The sequence below is a fragment of the Carcharhinus amblyrhynchos genome, chromosome 14 (genome assembly GCF_965287045.1).
Source record: "Carcharhinus amblyrhynchos chromosome 14, sCarAmb.v2.hapA, whole genome shotgun sequence".
In the NCBI taxonomy this organism is placed as follows: Eukaryota; Metazoa; Chordata; class Chondrichthyes; order Carcharhiniformes; family Carcharhinidae; genus Carcharhinus; species Carcharhinus amblyrhynchos.
Window position 1 is genome coordinate 60,394,094 of NC_137337.1, and position 22,833 is coordinate 60,416,926.

The 22,833-nt window shown below is 49.9% G+C and overlaps 1 protein-coding gene across 1 annotated transcript in view; it reads left to right on the top strand.

Annotated features, from left to right (window-relative positions):
* Positions 1-1,508: 1,508 nt before the first annotated feature.
* dll4 (delta-like 4 (Drosophila)) overlaps positions 1,509-22,833 on the top strand; it is a 26,680-nt gene continuing 5,355 nt past the window's right edge. Inside the window, exons 1-9 of the mRNA XM_080202969.1 lie at positions 1,509-1,854; positions 2,178-2,429; positions 3,633-3,690; positions 6,826-7,089; positions 7,801-7,861; positions 8,354-8,484; positions 9,375-9,544; positions 10,966-11,185; positions 15,858-16,587. Of these exons, the coding sequence (XP_080059095.1) occupies positions 1,801-1,854; positions 2,178-2,429; positions 3,633-3,690; positions 6,826-7,089; positions 7,801-7,861; positions 8,354-8,484; positions 9,375-9,544; positions 10,966-11,185; positions 15,858-16,587 (1,940 nt within the window). The 5' untranslated portion in view covers positions 1,509-1,800. The remainder of the gene's footprint in view (positions 1,855-2,177; positions 2,430-3,632; positions 3,691-6,825; positions 7,090-7,800; positions 7,862-8,353; positions 8,485-9,374; positions 9,545-10,965; positions 11,186-15,857; positions 16,588-22,833) is intronic.

Genomic DNA, 22,833 nt, shown 5'->3' on the forward strand with positions numbered 1-22,833 from the left:
GACTGTCTTAAGGTTAATAAGCAGGTTCAGTCAGCAGTTAGGAAGGCAAATGCAATGTTAACATTCATGTCAAGAAGGCTAGAATACAAGAGCAGGGATGTCCTGAGGCGGCATAAGGCTCTGGTCAGACCCTAATTACGTATTCTGAGCAGTTTTGGGCCCTGTGTCTAAGGAAAGATGTGCTAGCCATGGAAAGGATCCAAAGGAGGTTCTCAAGAATGATCCCTGGAATGAAGCGCTTGTCGTATGAGGAATGGTTGAAGACTCTGGGTCTGTACTCCTTGGAGAGATAAGGGGGGATCTTAGTGAAACTTACAGGAGACTGCAAAGCCTGGATAGAGTGGACGTGGAGAGGATGTTCCGTCTAGTAGGAAAAACTAGAACCAGAGGGCACAACCTCAGGCTAAAGGGACAATCCTTTAAAACAGAGATGAGGAGGAATTTCTTCAGCCAGAGAGTGGTGAATCTGTGGAACTCTTTGCCCCAGAAGGCTGTGCAGACCAAGTCATTGAGTGCCTTTAAGACAGAGATAGATTAATAAGGAGATCAGGGGTTACGGGAAAAAGACAGGAGGATGGAGATGAGAAAAATATCAGCCATGATTGATTGGCGGAGCGAACTCAATGGGCCGAGTGGCCTAATTCTGCTCCTATGTCTTATGGTTTTATGGTCTTATGGTTTGTGTGTGTGTTGGGGGAGGGGTGGTGGCTGTGGGGCAGGGGCAGCAAAACAAATCAATGAACTGTGCATTCTGATGAAGGCAAAATACTGCAGATGCTGAAATCAGAAGCAAAAACAGAAAATGTTGGAAAATCTCAGCAGGTCTGACAACATCGGTGGAGAGAGAATGGAGCCAACGTTTCAAGTCTGGATGACCCTTCCTCAGAGCAAGAGCATTGTGCATTTCTTGAAGCTGATACGGTTTAAAATATCTCAATGTAGTTGGATGATCTGTCTGTGAGGTCAAGTACTCAGTGTAAAGCAACACTAGATAAACTAGAAATAAAACATCATCAGAGCCCTGTTTTACAATGAGAGTTTGATTTTAAAAGAAATTACAGTGTTGCCCTGAACTCCTCATTTTAAAAAGGTAAACTTTCTGGGGAAGGGGAAGGGTGGTGACTCTCAGTGAGCTGTCCCTGCTCCCAGTGAGTTGCTTTTTGAAGGTGAGCTGGATATTGAGTATTTGACCAGGACACACTGAGCAGCTGCTGCTGTCTGTTATTATCTGGCTTCCTGCACTGGGATCTGACCACAAAGAAAACTCCTGCTCTGGATTAATCCTGGTGCAGCCAGTAACTTATCAAGGTGATAATGATGAGTCAAAGAGAAAGTAGAAGGTCCACACGCATACACACACACCATGGCGATGATTGACAGCCTGGCTAATACATGCAAAGTGGGAGGACCCCCAGTTCTCCTTCCAGTGATTGACAGCCTGGCTAATAGAGCTTCTATTTAAAGAGAGCTAGCAGACTGTGCAGCTGCACACAGAAGTGTCACAGAGAGAGGGGCTGGTGCCTATCCCACACACACCCCCACACAGACTGCAGCCTACACATTACGGGGCCAACCTAACGGGAGCAGGATTTTGGCTCCGGATTGACACCTGGTTTGGAGCTTGCTGCGGGAGTGAACCAACCTGTATTTATCCGTCCCTGGATCTAACTGCATTTGGAGAAGCCAGTTTGAAGTCTTGCTGATTAGTTTGTTTTTAGAGAGACACTAATCTGCCTGTGGGAACTCGGGGGAGTCACAAGAGGAAAACAATATTGAGGCTTTGGAGAGTGTCACTGTGGAATGGCAGCTTTACACAGCATTGGCACCGCGCTCTTTCTGCTCCTTGTGCCCCAGGTAAACCTTCCATTTACCCTCCTTCACCCTCATCCATTCACCTCTCCAACTGGAGGCTGCATTATCATCTCCTTTAAATCACCACCTCTCCAGCTAGTGCTGGATCTCTATATCTCACCGACCCCCCCCCCTCTCTCATCTACCCCCTCCCTCTCGCTATCTCTCTCTCCCCCTCTCAATCCCACCTCCCTCGCTGCCCCTCTTTTTATCTCCCTGCTCCTCCCTCCCCCTCTTCCCCCCCCCTACCCCTCTATCTCTCCCCCCTCTCTGATTTGTGCCATCGTGCCTCTGACTCTGGTTTCTGTCTGTTTTGTATTTTGAAGGTTTCCAGCAGCGGTACCTTCGAGTTGAGGATTGAGGAGTTTGAGAATGCCCGGGCTCTGCTGGCGAGTGGCAGTCAGTGTGTGCCGGACTGTCGCACCTTCTTTCGGGTTTGTCTGAAGCATTTCCAAAAGGTGGTGTCCCCGGAGCCCTGCACCTACGGCAGTGTCCTCACCCCGCTGCTGGGCAGCAACTCATTCCGGCCGCTGCTCACTCACAGCACCGTCAGCCTGAACTTCACCTTCAAATGGCCGGTGAGGCGCTCTCAGCTTCACCCTCTCGGGACAGCGGGGGGCGAGGGGGGTGATGGGGGGGGGGGTGATGGGGTTGCAACAGACACATACACATACTCACACAGACACACACACTCACACACAGACACACACACAGACACACACACATAGACACATAGACATACACACAGACACACACACACACACAGACACACACACAGACACACGCAGATATACACATAGACACAGACACACACAGACACATAGACACACACAGACACACACACTCACACACAGACACACACACAGACACACACACATAGACACATAGACATACACACAGACACACACACACACACAGACACACAGACACACACGCAGATATACACATAGACACAGACACACACATACACAAAGACACACATTCACACTCTGTTTCACGGGGAGAAGGTTTTGCCCTCTTCAATAAAAACGGAATTTCAGTGTGAGAATCTGGCACCGCGCTGGAGAGTGGGAATATCCCTGGAAAGAAATTGAGCGAGCGATGGAGAGAGGTTGGAGGCTATGAGCTAACACAGATACACATGATAGACACAGGACCAGGGAAAAGCCACACTCACCGACAGATACACACACACAGAAACACAACCAGACAGACACACAGAGAGACAGATACACAGAGATACAACCAGAAAGGATGTTGGACAGAAATACACAGACACACAGAGACACAGACATAGAGATACAGACACAGCGTGATACACAGCCAGAGACACATAGACACACAGGCTCAGAGATACACAGACAGGCACACTCAGAGTCACATAGAGGCAGAGACACACAGAGACTGAGAAACACAGACAGGGATAGTTACACAGACAGATACACAGAGACCGAGTGGTTGACACACAGGCACAAGAGGTAGAGACAGGAAAATAGAAACACAGATACACCACCTATCAGGTGATGTTTAAACTGTTACTAATGTACAGATACAGGGAGCATCTTTACCCAAACACAGAGGGAGCAGACGCACCCTTACAGATTAATCCGGGAATAACCCGGGAGGGGACTTCATCAGAAATGAAACTCTTTGACCCAGTCTGCAGGGCTAGGGATCTTAGAACCGGCTTCCTCCACTGATAAATCTTATTACTATTACAACAAATGCAGATGATTAATTGGCCGTTTCTAACCATGATTTCTATCTATTCTGTTTGACAGGGAACTTTCTCCTTGATAATTGAAGCCTGGAATTCTCCCTCTAACCTGCCGAGCTCCAGTAAGTGTCCGGCTTTCACACACCGCGAGGGGGCGGCAGCGAGCCGCACCTTCCCTACACCAAAAGTCCCAGTGAAATAGTCACTTTAAAATTTATTACAACTTTTAACAAAAGCTTTTCGCGCTCCCCTTCCCACCTTTTATTTTTAATTATATGGCGATGCCCGGTTGTAGAGGGTTTTGAAGTTACTGCCTGCAGTTATTAGCTGAATTAGCAGCTCTGCATCCCTGAGCCCTTGAGTGATCAACACAATCAACTTCCTTTCGTTTATTTTTGGCGTGGGAAACCGAGCTGGAGGCTGGTGAGAAAAGTTAAACCTTGCCAAGAAGTCAAGGCGGCCTTTTCCTGCGTTTTACACCTTTAACAATAAACGCCGCCCTTTTTGGAAAGGTCCCATCCATTGGAATGGGGGAGGAGGAGGTTGTCACATTGTTAGGGTACAAGAGATTCAAATACTTATTATTACTCCGGGATTGTCACTCCCCATCACTCCAGGATTGGCCGTCTCCATCTCCACCGGATCTGTGTACCATCCTGGGACCCACTGCATCTTTATTCCTGCAGGATTTGTGTGGTTTTATTTCTGTTACTCCAGGATCATTCCGGGAGCTGTGTGTCTCTGTCATTCTGGGATCTCTGTATTCCTGCCATTCCGGGCATCTCTACTTCTTCGGGATCTCCATCACTCCTGGATCAGTCAGGAATCACTGCAGGATTAGTCTGGGATCTCTGCATCTCTTATCACTCTGGGGTGACACCAGGATCCGTGTCTCTCAATCACTCTGGAATCTGTGTATCTTTATCACTTTTGGAACTACTTTCCAGGATCTATGCGTTCTCAATCAGTCTGGGATTACTCCAGGATCTGTGTATCTCTGTCACTCTGGATCTCTCCAGGATTAATGTGTCTTCATTTGGGATCTGTGTGTCTCCTTCAGTCTGTATTCACTCCGGACCTTTTTGCTTCCATCGCTCTGGGATCCGTCTGATCCATCATAAATACAGGAGACCATTCGGTCCTCAAAGCTGTTCCCAGCCTTCAGTGAGATCAAGGATGATCTGCAGCCTATCACCGTATACTCACATTTGCCCCATTCCCCCGATACCATTGACTGATCGATCTCAGCTTTAACATTGACAACTGAGCTAGCATCAATTGCTGTTTGTGCGAGAGAGTTCCGAACTTTTCCCACCCTTCGCATGAATAAAGATTTTTTTCTAATTTCATTCCTGAAAAGTCTGGCTCTAATTCTGAGTCCTAGGCTCTGCAATTAGCAGAAATTATTTCTCTCTATCTACCCTATCTATTCCCTTTGATACCATCAAAATTTTGATCAAATTACTTAACCTTTGAAATCCCGGGCAATACAATCCTGGTTTGTGTGATCTCTGGTGGTAATTTAACTCAAGTATCATTCTGGCACATCTATGCTATACTCCCTACAAGAACATTATATCTTTCCTAAGATGCAGTGCACCAAAGTGCTCACTCTACTCCAGGTGTAGCCTATCCAGGACTTTATGAGTTGAAACATGACTCCTTTTATTTTAGTCCTCTAGACATAAAGGCAGCATTTCATTTGGCTTTTTGATTATTTTGGTACATGTTCATGAGATTTTAATGATCAATGCCCACGGGCCCTCCAGTCTCTTTGGACCTCTATTGGTTCTAGCTTTTCACCATTTAAAAAGTATCCCATTCTATCCTTTATATAGTCAAAGTGGATGACTGCTCATTGGCATCCACTTGTCATGGTTTTGCCCTCTCACTCAATCTATTAATATCACTTTATAATTTTCCATCAATACCCTGGTGAAGTCCATAAAGGCTTTCCAAAGAGAACCCACAACATAATGCAAAAGTGCCACAGTGAGGGTAAATGAATAAGCAGTGGCCTCTTTTCTCCTGCTCTCTGGTCAGGTCTGGTAGATTGTTTCTGCACTATATGTCCATTTCAGTGAGAAATAGGGGCACTTGTCTCATGATAGATTAATGTCTTGTTTTCTGAAAAGGGTTATTTAAACACTCATTACATCTAGTGTTTTCATTTATCAGTATTATATATGATTTTTTAGATGGATGGGATCCATAGATACGAATCCATTTGGAAAGGAGTCTTTCATCCAAAACAGTTTGGGAATCACTTATAGTATTTGTCTATCTTTGTCATTCGTGAACTTTGGTATGTGGCTCTCCAACTCTTCATCAAGTTCATTGATAAATATTGTGAATTGTTGAGGCCCTAACACAGATCCTCATGGGACATCACTAGCCATATCCTGCCAATATCCCAAGTCTCTGTCTCCTGCCACTCAACCCAGATCAATAATTTGCCTTCAATTCCATGAACTTCAACTTTAGCTGACCGTTTATTATGACAGTTTTTAACAAACGCCTCCTGGAATCTTATCCCCCCCCGGGATTAGGGTTATCTCAATCACTCTGGAACCTGTGTGTCTATATCACTCCGGGATCAGTTTACATCCATCACTCCAGGAACAGGTTATTTCTATCATTCTGGGACCTACATGTATCTATAACTCTGGACCAGTTTATACCCATCACTCTGGGATTTGTGTGTCACTATCAGTGTTGGAATCAGAGAACAATCTGTGATGATGGTGATGGCTTTGATCTGGAAACATGACTTGTTTTCTGCAGCCCAAATGCAGGTTATTTGGGTTTTTGAGAGGTTAACTTTCTGGTGGAATTCCCCATTCCCCTCCCTATGAGCTGTACTTTAGCTGCAATGTAATTGGCTTTGCAACACACCTTAGGTTGATAATTGGCCTGGATAGAATTTGATAATTGTCCCCACCTCCCATTTCCCTGCCACTGCTCACCACCTTGTGCCCGCTTCTCCCACACACATACACCCCACTCCCACCACCCCACCATTCTCATCACTCTGTCTCATCCATAGCCTCCAGCAGCATTCCCCATTTTATTCTCGCAACTGCCTCCTCCCATCACCCCTGTCCCCCTCCTGTTTGCCCCAACACCCCCAGTCCAGTCCCCTTGATCCTGACCCATGTTTCGCTAAAAACACTTAAAGGTTTTGCGTACTATGCTATTATTGTCTCAGACATTTACCCTCTTGCCCCGTATTAACCTGGACTGTTTGTTGTACACAGATGTCACCAGCCCTGAGATGCTGATCAGCCGCTTTGCCATCCAAAGACACCAGTCAGTGGGCATGGCCTGGTCCCAGGACGTCCTCCACGGGGAACACACACAACTACGCTACTCATACCGGGTGGTCTGCAGCCACCACTACTATGGCGAGGGATGCTCTGACTACTGCCGGCCCAGGAACGACACCTTTGGACATTACACCTGTGGTCAAGACGGGCAAATGCTCTGCATGGCTGGCTGGGAGAATGAGTACTGTGCACAACGTAAGGCGAGAGGCATTCAGAATTCACACTGACCCACAGAGAGAGGAGGGGGAGAGAGAGGAGGGAAGAATGAGAAGAGGGAATGGCAATAGAGAGGGAGGTAGATAAAGAGAGAGGGGAGGAGGAAATGAGTGAGCTACGTGCATCCCAGCAGTGTGGGTTTTTAATGTCACTGGGGTTTCTTACTGTCCTGAATGTATCGATTCTGGGAAGTTATAGCAGGTAATAGGAGGTTATGACAGGCACAGAGGGTTATTTATGACACTGTCCATGATATGCTTGTCATTGGGGTTATTATTACTGGAAATGGGAGGAGAGAGAAAGAGGGAGATGTGTTTATCCTTGCACTGGGGGTAAATACTGCCACTGGGGTAAATATTGGCACATGGAGTAATTTTTGATTTGATTTATTATTGTCACATGTATTAACATACAGTGAAAAGTATTGTTTCTTGCGCACTAAACAGACAAAACATACTGTTCATAGAGAAGAAAACAACAGCGTGTGGAATGTAGTATTACAGTCATAGCTGGGGTGTAGAGAAAAATCAACTTAGTGCAAGGTAATTATTAGTACTGGGAGTAATTACTGGCACAGGGGGTTATTCCTGCTGTTAAAACTGGCACAGAGAATTAGTAGTCTGCAATCAGTCTAGTTTTGTTGGACTCACAATGCCTTTGTGTTCTGACTCTGTCTTCCATTCCCTGCAGCAATTTGCCGGGCTGGGTGCAGCACAGAGCATGGGTACTGTAACCGACCAGGCGAATGCAAGTAAGTTACTGTGAGGTCTGAGTTTGTTCATCTACTCACGCTGATTGACATCCCTCAGTATCACTCTGCCACACACATCACATTTTATCATCACCAGATCTGAGCATAACTCGGTCCAGATGTAATTATTTCTCCTTAATTTATCATTAACATTGCTGCTCCGTATGCTATCAGTGCTATCCAACTTCACCTCACTCTGCCTCAACCTATCTTCCTGCTGTAACATACCCTTCCCTAGCTCAACCCTTCCCTCTACACCACACACCCACCCTCTTCCTACCAGACCTTGTACTGCCCCAGGTTTTCCTACTCCTACTTACCCACCCCATCCCAGGCTAACCTACCCCACCCATGCAAGGGATTGAGGTGGTTGGAATGTTATCTGAGGATGGGGTTTATTGGTATATCTGTGTTTCCAGGTTTCATGTTTCTTGTTGAGATCTGCAGGATAATTGAATTTGTGCCTTTTTCTCTCCCTCTCTCTCTCTCAAGGTGTCACTTTGGATGGCAGGGGTCTTTGTGTGATGATTGCATGCACTATCCAGGATGTTTACATGGGACCTGTCAGCAGCCCTTTCAGTGCACCTGTAAGGAAGGATGGGGTGGCCTCTTCTGTAACCAGGGTGAGTGTCTGTGTCAGATCTACATGATGTTTTCACTCTTCTAAGCCCTTCACGGAACACAGTTCACAAAGTCTGTGTCAAAATAAACCCCTAGCTAATTGTCTGAAACTCTGGTGGTGTTTGATGACATTGAGCCTGAAGCGGTCGAGATCCAGACACTTCATACACTCTCCCAGAGCTGTACCTAATTAGAGGGCTGGCATTTCCCAGTGTCCATCACTGGCTGTGACTAGTGAACATACGTAGTTCTGGGCTGCACAGCTAACCAGCAGGATCCCACTGTCTGCTCACCCTGGGAATTGCATCGGAGGCAAGGGAGGGAATAGGGAGGAATAAGCCACTGTGGGGACAGACCCTTGTCCCACTCCTCCCCACAGTATTTCACCCCTTCTCAGACTTTCATTCTGCCCCTTTGTCCCATAACCTGTGCTATCAATGAACGCGATAAGGCACATAGTCTTTTTTCCAGGGAAGGGGAATTGAAAACTAGAGGGCATATATTCAAGGCGAGAGGGGAAAGATTTGAAATGGACCTGAGGGGCAACATCTTCACATAGATGGTGGTGCGTATATGGAATGAGAGAAAGTGGTTGAGGCAGATACAATAGCAACATTTTAAAAGCATTTGGATAAGTACATGGATGGGAAATGATTAGAGGGATATGGACTAAATGTGGGCGATGGGGATTAGCTGGGAGAGCACCATGGGCTGTTTGGGCCAAAAGGCCTGTTTCCCTGCTGTATGACTCTATTCTGATGTTTAGTTATTTTGGAGAGGGGGGTGTAGGTGGGAAATCTGTGAGGAGGGAGTTCCTGAATCTGATTCGTGTTGCTTGTGAACTGTGACTAACTTTTTTCTCTCTCCTTCTCCCTCTCGGTTTTGCACATAGATCTCAACTACTGCACCCACAATAAGCCCTGCATGAACAATGCAACCTGCACCAACACAGGCCAGGGCAGCTACACCTGTACCTGTCAGCCCGGCTACACCGGAAAAAACTGTCAGTCGGCCATCCGCAAGTGTGACAGTAGCCCCTGTAGCAACGGGGGCACCTGTAAGGTAAGAGGCAACACATACCCCATCTCTGCTTAGCCTCAACTAGCTTAATATCCATCACCAACACCACAGGGAAACAAAGTGACATCCTCACCCAGCCAGGGAGGGAAGAATCCAAGCAGGGAGGGAGAGATTCTATTAAGGTGTCTCACTAGCTGGACAAATGTTATTATTTTCTTGAAGGATACATTCTTAATTCCTTCCAAGCCACCAAATCAATTGCTGACTTTCCTCATTTCCCTCCACATTCTGCCCATATATTCTCAGCTTATGGACCTCCAAGCTGTTCCAGAGATATCTATGGTGACAAATGGGCAATGAGTGCCCCCCCCTCCCCCCACATTGCTGGCAGGTTAACACTCAGCATCTAAAGCACATTGAGGAAGCAGTTCAAAAGGCTCACTGGGCTTGGGAAATAGAAGCATAGGTTGTGAAAGCACAGAGGTTATGATGGACCTTTATAAAACTCCAGTTCAGCCTCAGCTGGAGTCTTGCATCCAATTCTGGGCACCACACATTAGGAAGGAGGTGAAGGCTTTGGAGTTGGTTGCAGTTCCAAGGGCAGATTGGAGAAGTTGTTCTCCTTGGAGATTAGAAGGTCGAGAGGAGATTCAGTAGTGATCTGCAAAACCATGAGGGGTTCAGACAGAGTAGTCGGAGAGAAACCCTTCCTGTTGTTGGAAGGATTGACAATCAGAGAACACCAATTTAAGATGAATGACAGAAAAAGCAAGGGGAACATGAGGGAAGATTTTTTTTATGGTAGGTGGTTAGGCTCTGGAATGCACTACAAGTGTGTTAGAGACAAACTCCGCTATAGCTTTTGAAAAGAGAATTGGATAAGGATGGGGAGAAAATAATTGTAGGGCTATGGGGAAAGGGCAGGGGAGTGGGATGAGCTCTTGTATAGAGACAGCATGGAAATGATGAACTGAATGGCCTCCTTCTGTGTCATAAACATTCCACGATTCTATGCTGCAGACAGAGAAAGACTTCAAAGTGGGTGTAGCCTTTATCATCTTCCCATCGTGGGGGGGGGCACAGTAGCACAGTGGTTAGCACCGCTGCTTCACAGCACCAGAGTCCTGGGTTCAATTCCTGGCTCGGGTCACTGTCTGTGTGGAGTTTGCACATTCTGCTCATGTCTGTGTGGGTTTCCTCCGGGCGCTCCAGTTTCCTCCCACTGTCCAAAGGTGCACGGGTTAGGTTGATTGACCTTGCTATGAAATTGCTCCTGAGTGTCTAGGGATGTGTAGGTTAGAGGGGTTAGTGGGTATAATATGTAGGGATATGGGGGTGGGGCCTGGGAGGGATTGTGCTCGGTGCAGACTTGATGGGCCGAAGGGTCTCTTTCTGCACTGTAGGGTTCTATGATTCTATGAACTCAGTGATTTGTTTCTGATGTAGTGGTCATTTTGTTGCAGGAACTGGATGACGGTTACAAGTGTTCGTGTTTACCTGGCTTTATTGGGCAGCACTGTGAAGACAGCACTTTGACCTGCGCTGACTCCCCCTGCTTCAACGGTGGCTCCTGTTTTGAGAGATCACAGGGAACCCATTACAGCTGTAGCTGCCCCCTGGGATTCACTGGCTTAAACTGTGAGCAGAAAGTGGACCGCTGTACCAACAACCCTTGTGCAAACGGTAATTCATGGGGTCTTGTCCATTTTTATTACAGTGTTTTCCCTTGTAACCGTGATGTTTAAATGTAGAAGAACCTGACTCAAAAATATGCTTTGAACTATAATGTCGTTAGAAAGAGGAGAGGCCCCATTGGCCCATTGTGTCTTTGTCTCTGAATTTCAAAGTAATCCCAGTGCCCCACTCTCTGCCCATAGCCCTAAATTCACTGACCTATACTCTCCCTGTAGTCCTGTATCAACCTCAAACTAATCCTGCTGTCCCACTCTCTCCCTATAGCCCAAAATCAACCCCAAACTAATCCCGCTGTCCCACTCTCTCCCTATAGCCCAAAATCAACCTCAAACTAATCCTGCTGTCCCACTCTCTCCCTATAGCCCAAAATCAACCCCAAACTAATCCCGCTGTCCCACTCTCTCCCTATAGCCCAAAATCAACCCCAAACTAATCCCGCTGTCCCACTCTCTCCCCATAGCCCAAAATCAACCCCAAACTAATCCCGCTGTCCCACTCTTTCCCCATAGCCCAAAATCAACCCCAAACTAATCCCGCTGTCCCACTCTCTCCCCATAGCCCAAAATCAACCCCAAACTAATCCCGCTGTCCCACTCTCTCCCCATAGCCCAAAATCAACCCCAAACTAATCCCACTGTCCCACTCTTTCCCCATAGCCCAAAATCAACCCCAAACTAATCCTGCTGTCCCACTCTCTCCCCATAGCCCAAAATCAACCCCAAACTAATCCCGCTGTCCCACTCTCTCCCCATAGCCCAAAATCAACCTCAAACTAATCCCGCTGTCCCACTCTCTCCCCATAGCCCAAAATCAACCCCAAACTAATCCCGCTGTCCCACTCTCTCCCCATAGCCCAAAATCAACCTCAAACTAATCCCGCTGTCCCACTCTCTCCCTATAGCCCAAAATCAACCCCAAACTAATCCCGCTGTCCCACTCTCTCCCCATAGCCCAAAATCAACCCCAAACTAATCCCGCTGTCCCACTCTTTCCCCATAGCCCAAAATCAACCCCAAACTAATCCCGCTGTCCCACTCTCTCCCCATAGCCCAAAATCAACCCCAAACTAATCCCGCTGTCCCACTCTCTCCCCATAGCCCAAAATCAACCCCAAACTAATCCCACTGTCCCACTCTTTCCCCATAGCCCAAAATCAACCCCAAACTAATCCCGCTGTCCCACTCTCTCCCCATAGCCCAAAATCAACCCCAAACTAATCCCGCTGTCCCACTCTTTCCCCATAGCCCAAAATCAACCTCAAACTAATCCCGCTGTCCCACTCTCTCCCCATAGCCCAAAATCAACCTCAAACTAATCCCGCTGTCCCACTCTCTCCCCATAGCCCAAAATCAACCCCAAACTAATCCCGCTGTCCCACTCTCTCCCCATAGCCCAAAATCAACCCCAAACTAATCCCGCTGTCCCACTCTCTCCCCATAGCCCAAAATCAACCCCAAACTAATCCCGCTGTCCCACTCTTTCCCCATAGCCCAAAATCAACCCCAAACTAATCCCGCTGTCCCACTCTTTCCCCATAGCCCAAAATCAACCTCAAACTAATCCCACTGTCCCACTCTCTCCCCATAGCCCAAAATCAACCCCAAACTAATCCTGCTGTCCCACTCTCTCCCCATAGCCCAAAATCAACCCCAAACTAATCCCGCTGTCCCACTCTGTCCCCATAGCCCAAAATCAACCCCAAACTAATCCCACTGTCCCACTCTTTCCCCATAGCCCAAAATCAACCCCAAACTAATCCTGCTGTCCCACTCTCTCCCCATACCCCAAAATCAACCCCAAACTAATCCCGCTGTCACACTCTCTCCCCGTAGTCCTGTATCAACCCCAAACTAATCCCACTGTCCCACTCTCTCCCCATAGCCCAAAATCAACCCCAAACTAATCCCGCTGTCCCACTCTCTCCCCATAGCCCAAAATCAATCCCAAACTAATCCCGCTGTCCCACTCTCTCCCCATAGCCCAAAATCAACCCCAAACTAATCCCGCTGTCCCACTCTCTCCCCTTAGCCCAAAATCAACCCCAAACTAATCCCGCTGTCCCACTCTCTCCCCATAGCCCAAAATCAACCTCAAACTAATCCCGCCGTCCCACTCTCTTTCCCCATAGCCCAAAATCAACCTCAAACTAATCCCGCTGTCCCACTCTCTCCCCATAGCCCAAAATCAACCCCAAACTAATCCCGCTGTCCCACTCTCTCCCCATAGCCCAAAACACACTGAGCTGTACGTGCCTCATAGTCCTGTATCAATCACAATAATTTCACTGCCCTACATTTTCCTCAGAGCTCAGTATAAATCTCAAACTAACCCTGCTATCTATACAAACCCTTTATCAATGCCAAATTTAAACCATCCTACTCTAAAATCTGACCATAATACAAGAGCACCCCCCTCCACCCCCTCATTCATACCCTCAGTCCCTACAGTTTGTGGATTATGAAAGAAATCTGTATGTTTGGTGTGTGTCACACTGTCCCACTATTCCAGAGCCCCTTTTCTCCTTCAACATTCCTTATTCCAACACGATAGTATAATTCTCAGATCTCATAACACATTTTCAGCTCTCTTTACAGCTCTTAAAAACCTCCATTTAAGCTCAGTTGGCGGAGGAACTTCTCCTCCCACTCCAGTTGTAATTACCTTTTAAAGGTAATCATCCTGCTATAATGTATTTGTGTGTGTGGGTGTTGGAACAGAGTGAGAGAGGGATAATACATTCAGCGCAAGTACTTGGGAACTCAGTTATAAGGGGTGCTGCTTTAAGGGATGGGCAATAAATGCTAGCCCAAGCCACTGCCATCCACATCCCCTGAACAAATACATTTAAAATAATTTAAAATGTCAGAACGGCCAAGCCATGCAATTAAAATCAAACAGGATCTTCCAGCTGGGAAGGATCAAAAGCAGTGAAATGGTTCACTCCGGCAAGGCTGGAGAGCAGTGAGAATGCTGGAAAGTAGTCGATTACTGTTTTCAGCTGCACACACCGCTGTGCTGTGGGTGAATAAACCTCAGCTTTCAAACATTATCTGAATGTCTGATTGACCACTGGATCTGAACCCTGTGTCAGTATGCCACACCGTGCCAGCTGTGTGATCTGGTATTTGAACAAAGATCACTGTGCAGATAACAGTGGGAGCACTCACTGCAGGGGACAAGGTCTGTCTTATTAAAATCTGTTAAAACCACGGAGAGGTCAGAAGACGCCTGTGTCCAAGCTCAAACCTACGAAATCTCAGGGAAACAGAGACCCGAGGGATTGGGTTAAAAAATGGACAGCATTTCAGCGACTAAAACTGCTTAAGTATGCAGATGTTGTTGCCTCTGAACCCGTGAACTCTTGTGTTATTAAACGTGACGATGGAATACGACAAGGGTCTCAGGATCACCGGCAAAGAGACTAACCATCCCCTGAGCGATCATCAGAACAATGTTAGAGCAAGATCAACCTCACAGTTAAAGATCAAACCTTCCAGAGGTGGTTCCAAAACCCCTTGGGTTATGGAGATCCTATGGTAATTTTTAAAAATATATAAAGTTGGTCAGCTTGATTAATGCCCCATGTTCAAGGTGGATTTAATGTCTAGGAATTCCCAAGTTCATGTCCTCCCTGGGTTCTGAAAGGGTATTGGCCAATACTGTTAATAGAATTTGTCTTTATAATAATGGGAGCCAGCTCCGACTCATTCTATCCGGGTGATTCAGGGCCTTTGCTATCTTTTGGCGGCTAATGGGTGGAAAGATGAGGCCTTGTGCTCAGCCACAATCCAATCAAATCTCATGAGCTGAATAAGGGAAATCAGCTTTTGGGAGTCTATGATGTTCAGACCCAGTATTGATGGTTAGGCATTTCTCCTGTAAGTTCCTTCTCCAGAAGTTTCTGTTGGATGTTGAGCTGGGGGATGACCCATTCTAGATTATAAATGTGTTAGCGATCAAATAGGTTACAGTTCGCCAAAGGTTTATTAGAGCAATCATGCCCCTCTTAAAAAGCTTGGGTTATACGTGGGTTTTTGTCCCTCCAGACGTGAGCCCTCACCAATGAGTATAGAGCTGGCTTGGCTAGTGGAAATGTGACACCCTCTCCCAGATAGATGGACTCACTTCAGCCCCTGGCTGTTTGCTGGCAGGAGTTAGGGGGATGTGTGATAGAGTGAAGGAGGGATGAGGTGTGAGCTCAGTATCAGGACAGAGCTATTAAATTGGAATTGGACTATCAGAATGACCAAGGTGGGGTGGCATAGCTTTGAGTAATCTTTAGGGGGAATCGATTGATCGGGAAGGAATCCCAGCTTTGAAGGTTCAGAGACAGAAAATTGTTCAGTTGATGGTGAGAGGATGGACCAGTGAAGAAAGGAAAGTAATCCCAGTTTCTGTTTTGTTCATCTCTTCACTTTAAAGACCTCAACCACAGCTGAATAAATCTCACTTGTTTTAAACATTTTGTTCTAGTCTGTGTGTGTGTGCGTGTGAGAAGGATGTGTCAGTCGAGTTTTGATCCCAGTTTTGTCCTGCCTGCGTATCCTCTGGGCGAGGCCCGTGTATCCCTCGCGTGAGGCCTGCGCCTCCCAGACCGTTGAGTGTTAATTCAGAGCCGCCCTTTGCTGACCTGTATTTCTCTGCTCCCCCCCCCCAACAGGAGGCCAGTGCTTCGATCGGGGGCTGTCGAGGATGTGCCGCTGTCAGGCGGGCTTTGCTGGACAAAGGTGTGAGATTAACGTGAATGACTGCGCCAGAAACCCGTGTGCCAACGGAGCCACCTGCGTCGACCACATCAACAACTACACGTGTGTGTGCACAGCCGGTTTCTCAGGCCGGGACTGCAGCCAACCGCTGGGGGATGAGTGTGACTCCAGGCCATGCCAGAATGGCGGGACGTGCCACGCTGGCATATATGGCAAGAGCTTTGCGTGCCAATGCCCCAACAACTTTATAGGTGCGCTGTGTGAGATCCCTATGTTTCCCAGCCCATCACAGAAGCGGCAGCAGCCACCAAACTCCTTCCCCTGGGTGGCTGTGTCACTGGCCTTTGGACTGATGGCTTTTGTCATGTTGCTGTGTGTCCTGGGCATTGCTCTGAGGCACATGCAGAGACCCCATGGGAGACAACACCGAGACACCGGGACCATGAATAATCTGACCGAGTCCCAGAGGGACAATCTGATTGTAGCCTCCCAGCTCAAACTTACCAACAAGAAGGTCGATTTGGAAACGGACTGTATCGTGGAGAAGACCAATTACAAAGACAGGAACTGTGCCCTGGACTGGAATTTAGCCACAGGCCTCAAGGCTGATCTATCCCAAGAATTCAAATGCCATAAAAATCACAGATGTAGAAAAGAGGAAAGCTTGCCCCTCAGAAACCCATGGTAAGTTATTCAGCATTTCTTCCACTTACTGTCAGATTTTGACTCTTGAACATGTACAATCCTCGGATTAGGGCCCAGTGAGTCTAGGCTTTTGTGATTAAAAACAAATCGGAATCTCTTTATCTTTGTTGAAGATAAGAGGGGTATAGCAGCATGGGCGAGCTAGGGTTTGTCAGCATCTTCAGGACATTAGACCCCTGCCCTATGTGTGTGGGGCACAGGGTGGGGATTCGGGGAGGGTGAGGGGATGGGGTGAGGGGATGGAGTGAGATGAGAGGTCACTATTTCCCAAAGTAATCCCTGGGAAGAGACTGCTGCAGATTTTTGGTGTTGGGATAGAGTGTAGGAGGGGTACGGCTGTGCAGGGTGGATGGAGAGTGTACAGGGTGAGGGGGAATGTCCAATCCAAGAGTGTCCCTCCCTCCTTCCCACCCTCCTCCCCCTCTCTCCCTCATACAATTGTCTGGGGTGCGGAGAGATTAAATACAGGCACAGGGTCTTCCGTTGCGCAGCAACTCTGTGCAGTGCTCTGGATGTTAAATCTCCAGAGGATTGAGACTCCAACTCCTCTCGAATCTGCAGCTCCTCCTGACTCTCTGGCTGTAACATTAGACTCACAACACATCCCAGCTATTAAATGTCCTGTAAAAGACACGGGTTTAGCGAGATCGAGCAGGCTACTGTCACAACACCAAACACCTTGTGTTAAATAAAAGTTCCTCCGGTCACATCAACCAGGGCTCGCTGTTGTCACGGAGATCACACTCTGTGCTCACTGTTGTCACGGAGATCGCACTCTGTGCTCACTGTTGTCACGGGGATCCCACTCTGTGCTCACTGTTGTCACGAGGATCGCACTCTGTGTTCACTGTTGTCACGGGGATCCCACTCTGTGTTCACTGTTGTCACGGGGATCGCACTCTGTGCTCACTGTTGTCACGGGGACCCCACTCTGTGCTCACTGTTGTCACGGGGATCCCACTCTGTGCTCACTGTTGTCACGGGGATCCCACTCTGTGCTCACTGTTGTCACGGGGATCCCACTCTGTGCTCACTGTTGTCACGGGGATCCCACTCTGTGCTCACTGTTGTCACGGGGATCCCACTCTGTGCTCACTGTTGTCACGGGGATCCCACTCTGTGCTCACTGTTGTCACGGGGATCCCACTCTGTGCTCACTGTTGTCACGGAGATCCCACTCTGTGCTCACTGTTGTCACGGGGACCCCACTCTGTGCTCACTGTTGTCACGGGGATCCCACTCTGTGCTCACTGTTGTCACGGGGATCCCACTCTGTGCTCACTGTTGTCACGGAGATCCCACTCTGTGCTCACTGTTGTCACGGGGATCCCACTCTGTGCTCACTGTTGTCACGGAGATCCCACTCTGTGCTCACTGTTGTCACGGGGACCCCACTCTGTGCTCACTGTTGTCACGGGGATCCCACTCTGTGCTCACTGTTGTCACGGGGACCCCACTCTGTGCTCACTGTTGTCACGGGGATCCCACTCTGTGCTCACTGTTGTCACGGGGATCCCACTCTGTGCTCACTGTTGTCACAGGGATCCCACTCTGTGCTCACTGTTGTCACGGGGATCCCACTCTGTGCTCACTGTTGTCACGGGGATCCCACTGTGTGCTCACTGTTGTCACGGGGTCGCACTCTGTGCTCACTGTTGTCACGGGGATCCCACTCTGTGCTCACTGTTGTCATGGAGATCCCACTCTGTGCTCACTGTTGTCACGGAGATCCCACTCTGTGCTCACTGTTGTCACGGAGATCCCACTCTGTGCTCACTGTTGTCACGGGGATCCCACTCTGTGCTCACTGTTGTCACGGAGATCCCAATCTGGTGCTCACTGGTACTCATGGAGATCCCAGACTAGTGTTCAGTGTTGTCATGGAGATCCCAGACTCCTGGGGAAGGAGCGTGTGACTTGTTGGTGGATGAAGGTGAGATGGTGGTGATATCACTGCCTGGTGCTGTACTCAGGGTGGGGTAGGAAACCCTCAGACCCTCCACACAGTGTGACCAGGAACACCAATGTGTTCCTGACTTGGAGCACAAGGGCTCATTGAATAAAACCAAGACAAGGAGCCCAACTTGGAGAGGGAATGACAGAGATAGGTGGGGAGGGAAATGGGGACAGGGGTGGTGAGGTCAGGGGAGGGAGCTATGAGGCCACTATTTCCCAAAGTACACTCAGGGAAGACAGTACCTGGGATTTCTGAGACACATTCCATGCTGATGATCTTAGGCTAGGTGGCGATCCCAGCAACTCTCCAAACTTGGCGAGTACTCACTCCTGAGGATGATCAGGGCACGGGGCAAGAGTTGAGGATAGGGACCAGGGAGCTGAGGACAGGACTGGGCGAGGCCTTGTGGCCTCCATAATGTTCCCAGTGATATAAAGTTATCGGAGTTTTTTGGAGGGGCTGTGTCCAGTGTGTAATTCAATGCAAATGTAATGTAAACCTGAAGGCACAAGCTTGGAAATCTGAGACTGTCGAGGAGATTTCAGCTTCAGCGCCCAGGCTCAGACATGGAACCGTTGATTATAATCACCAGCCCATTCATATTGTAGGAGATGGACTGCCCAGAGAGGGTGGGGTTTTACACAGGGGCCTGTGTCATTTGATAGGCTAGATACTGACTTTCCCACTCTGGGAAGCAAGGCCAGCATGGACAGAGAGATCTAAAGCTCCCCTGAAGTTAACTCAACCAGCTGTCTGTGCTCTGAGTCAGGATCCTGTGGGTTCATAGTCAGGACTATAGCACAATAATCACAGCAGATATAGAAAATGGAAGCAGGAGTCGGCCATTTGGCTCATCGAGCCTGTTCCACTATTCATTCAAACTTAATACCCTGATCCTGCCTTCCCCCCCGCCATTTCCCTTGATTACTTTAGCCTCAACAGCCATATCAAATTCTTTCTTGAAATCATGCAATGTTTTAGTCTCAACTACTTTCTGTGGTAGTGAATTCCACACATTGACCACCCTCTGGGTGAAGGAACTCCTCCCCACTTCAGTTCAAAAAGGTTTACCCCTTATCCTCAAACTATAACCCCTCCATCGCATTCTTTCTGAATCTACCCAGTCTAACCCTGTTACAATCGCATCAATTTCTATGAGCTCCATTATCACTCGTTTAAATTCCCATGAATATAATCCTAATGGATTTTAACACTCCACATAAAACAAACCTGCAATCCCAGGAGTCAGTAATGTCTCAATTGGAGAATAGAGGGGGGGGGGGGTTGGGGGGCAGTGCTGTGAGAGCTCAGCATTGTCAGGCGTGCAATATTGAGGGACAATTACACTCCTCAGTGGGTGAATACTGAGGGAGTGCCGCACTGTTGGAGGGGCAGTACTGAGGGAGTGCCGCACTGTTGGAGGGGCAGTACTGAGGGAGTGTTGCACTGTTGGAGGGGCAGTACTGAGGGAGTGCCGCACTGTTGGAGGGGCAATACTGAGGGAATGCTGCACTGTTGGTGGGGCAGTACTGAGGGAGTGCCGCACTGTTGGAGGGGCAGGACTGAGGGAGTGCCGCACTGTTGGAGGGGCAGGACTGAGGGAGTGCCGCACTGTTGGAGGGGCAGGACTGAGGGAGTGCCGCACTGTTGGAGGGGCAGTACTGAGGGAATGCTGCACTGTTGGTGGGGCAGTACTGAGGGAGTGCCGCATTGTGGGAGGGGCAGTACTGAGGGAGTGCCGCACTGTTGGAGGGGCAGGACTGAGGGAGTGCCGCACTGTTGGAGGGGCAGTACTGAGGGAGTGCCGCACTGTTGGTGGGCAGTACTGAGGGAGTGCCGCACTGTTGGAGGGGCAGGACTGAGGGAGTGCCGCACTGTTGGAGGGGCAATACTGAGGGAATGCTGCACTGTTGGTGGGGCAGTACTGAGGGAGTGCCGCATTGTGGGAGGGGCAGGACTGAGGGAGTGCCGCACTGTTGGAGGGGCAGGACTGAGGGAGTGCCGCACTGTTGGAGGGGCAGGACTGAGGGAGTGCCGCACTGTTGGAGGGGCAATACTGAGGGAATGCTGCACTGTTGGTGGGGCAGTACTGAGGGAGTGCCGCATTGTGGGAGGGGCAGTACTGAGGGAGTGCCGCACTGTTGGAGGGGCAGGACTGAGGGAGTGCCGCACTGTTGGAGGGGCAGTACTGAGGGAGTGCCGCACTGTTGGTGGGCAGTACTGAGGGAGTGCCGCACTGTTGGTGGGGCAGTACTGAGGGAGTGCCGCACTGTTGGTGGGGCAGTACTGAGGGAGTGCCGCACTGTTGCTGGGGCAGTACTGAGGGAGTGCCGCACTGTTGGAGGGGCAGTACTGAGGGAGTGCCGCACTGTTGGTGGGGCAGTACTGAGGGAGTGCCGCACTGTTGCAGGGGCAGTACTGAGGGAGTGCCGCACTGTTGGAGGGGCAGTACTGAGGGAGTGCCGCACTGTTGGAGGGGCAGGACTGAGGGAGTGCCGCACTGTTGGAGGGGCAGTACTGAGGGAGTGCCGCACTGTTGGTGGGGCAGTACTGAGGGAGTGCCGCACTGTTGGTGGGGCAGTACTGAGGGAGTGCCGCACTGTTGGTGGGGCAGTACTGAGGGAGTGCCGCACTGTTGGTGGGGCAGTACTGAGGGAGTGCCGCACTGTTGCAGGGGCAGTACTGAGGGAGTGCCGCACTGTTGGAGGGGCAGTACTGAGGGAGTGCCGCACTGTTGGTGGGGCAGTACTGAGGGAGTGCCGCACTGTTGGTGGGGCACTACTGAGGGAGTGCCGCACTGTTGCAGGGGCAGTACTGAGGGAGTGCCGCACTGTTGGAGGGGCAGTACTGAGGGAGTGCCGCACTGTTGGTGGGGCAGTACTGAGGGAGTGCCGCACTGTTGGTGGGGCAGTACTGAGGGAGTGCCGCACTGTTGGAGGGGCAGTACTGAGGGAGTGCCGCACTGTTGGTGGGGCAGTACTGAGGGAGTGCCACACTGTTGGAGGGGCAGTACTGAGGGAGTGCCGCACTGTTGGTGGGGCAGTACTGAGGGAGTGCCGCATTGTAGGAGGGGCAGTACTGAGGGAGTGCCGCACTGTTGCAGGGGCAGTACTGAGGGAGTGCCGCACTGTGGGAGGGGCAGTACTGAGGGAGTGCCGCACTGTTGCAGGGGCAGTACTGAGGGAGTGCCGCACTGTGGGAGGGGCAGTACTGAGGGAGTGCTTCATTGTGGGAGGGGCAGTACTGAGGGAGTGCCGCATTGTGGGAGGGGCAGTACTGAGGGAGTGCCGCACTGTTGGTGGGGCAGTACTGAGGGAGTGCTGCACTGTTGGTGGGGCAGTACTGAGGGAGTGCCGCATTGTGGGAGGGGCAGTACTGAGGGAGTGCCGCATTGCTGGTGGGGCAGTACTGAGGGAGTGCCACACTGTTGGAGGGGCAGTACTGAGGGAGTGCCACACTGTTGGAGGGGCAGTACTGAGGGAGTGCCGCACTGTTGGTGGGGCAGTACTGAGGGAGTGCCGCACTGTTGGTGGGGCAGTTCTGAGGGAGTGCCGCACTGTTGGTGGGGCAGTACTGAGGGAGTGCCGCATTGTGGGAGGGGCAGTACTGAGGGAGTGCCGCACTGTTGGTGGGGTAGTACTGAGGGAGTGCCGCACTGTTGGTGGGGCAGTACTGAGGGAGTGCCGCACTGTGGGAGGGGCAGGACTGAGGGAGTGCTGCACAGTCGGAGGGGCAGTACTGAGGGAGTGCCGCATTGTGGGAGGGGCAGTACTGAGGGAGTGCCGCATTGTGGGAGGGGCAGTACTGAAGGAGTGCCGCATTGTGGGAGGGGCAGTACTGAGGGAGTGCCGCATTGTGGGAGGGGCAGTACTGAGGGAGTGCCGCATTGTGGGTGGGGCAGTACTGAGGGAGTGCCGCATTGTGGGAGGGGCAGTACTGAGGGAGTGCCGCAATGTGGGAGGGGCAGTACTGAGGGAGTGCCGCATTGTGGGAGGGGCAGTACTGAGGGAGTGCTGCATTGAGGGAGGGGCAGTACTGAGGGAGTGCCGCATTGTGGGAGGGGCAGTGCTGAGGGAGTGCCGCATTGTGGGAGGGGCAGTACTGAGGGAGTGCCGCATTGTGGGAGGGGCAGTGCTGAGGGAGTGCCGCATTGTGGGAGGGGCAGTACTGAGGGAGTGCCGCATTGTGGGAGGGGCAGTACTGAGGGAGTGCCGCATTGTGGGAGGGGCAGTAATGAGGGAGTGCCGCATTGTGGGAGGGGCAGTACT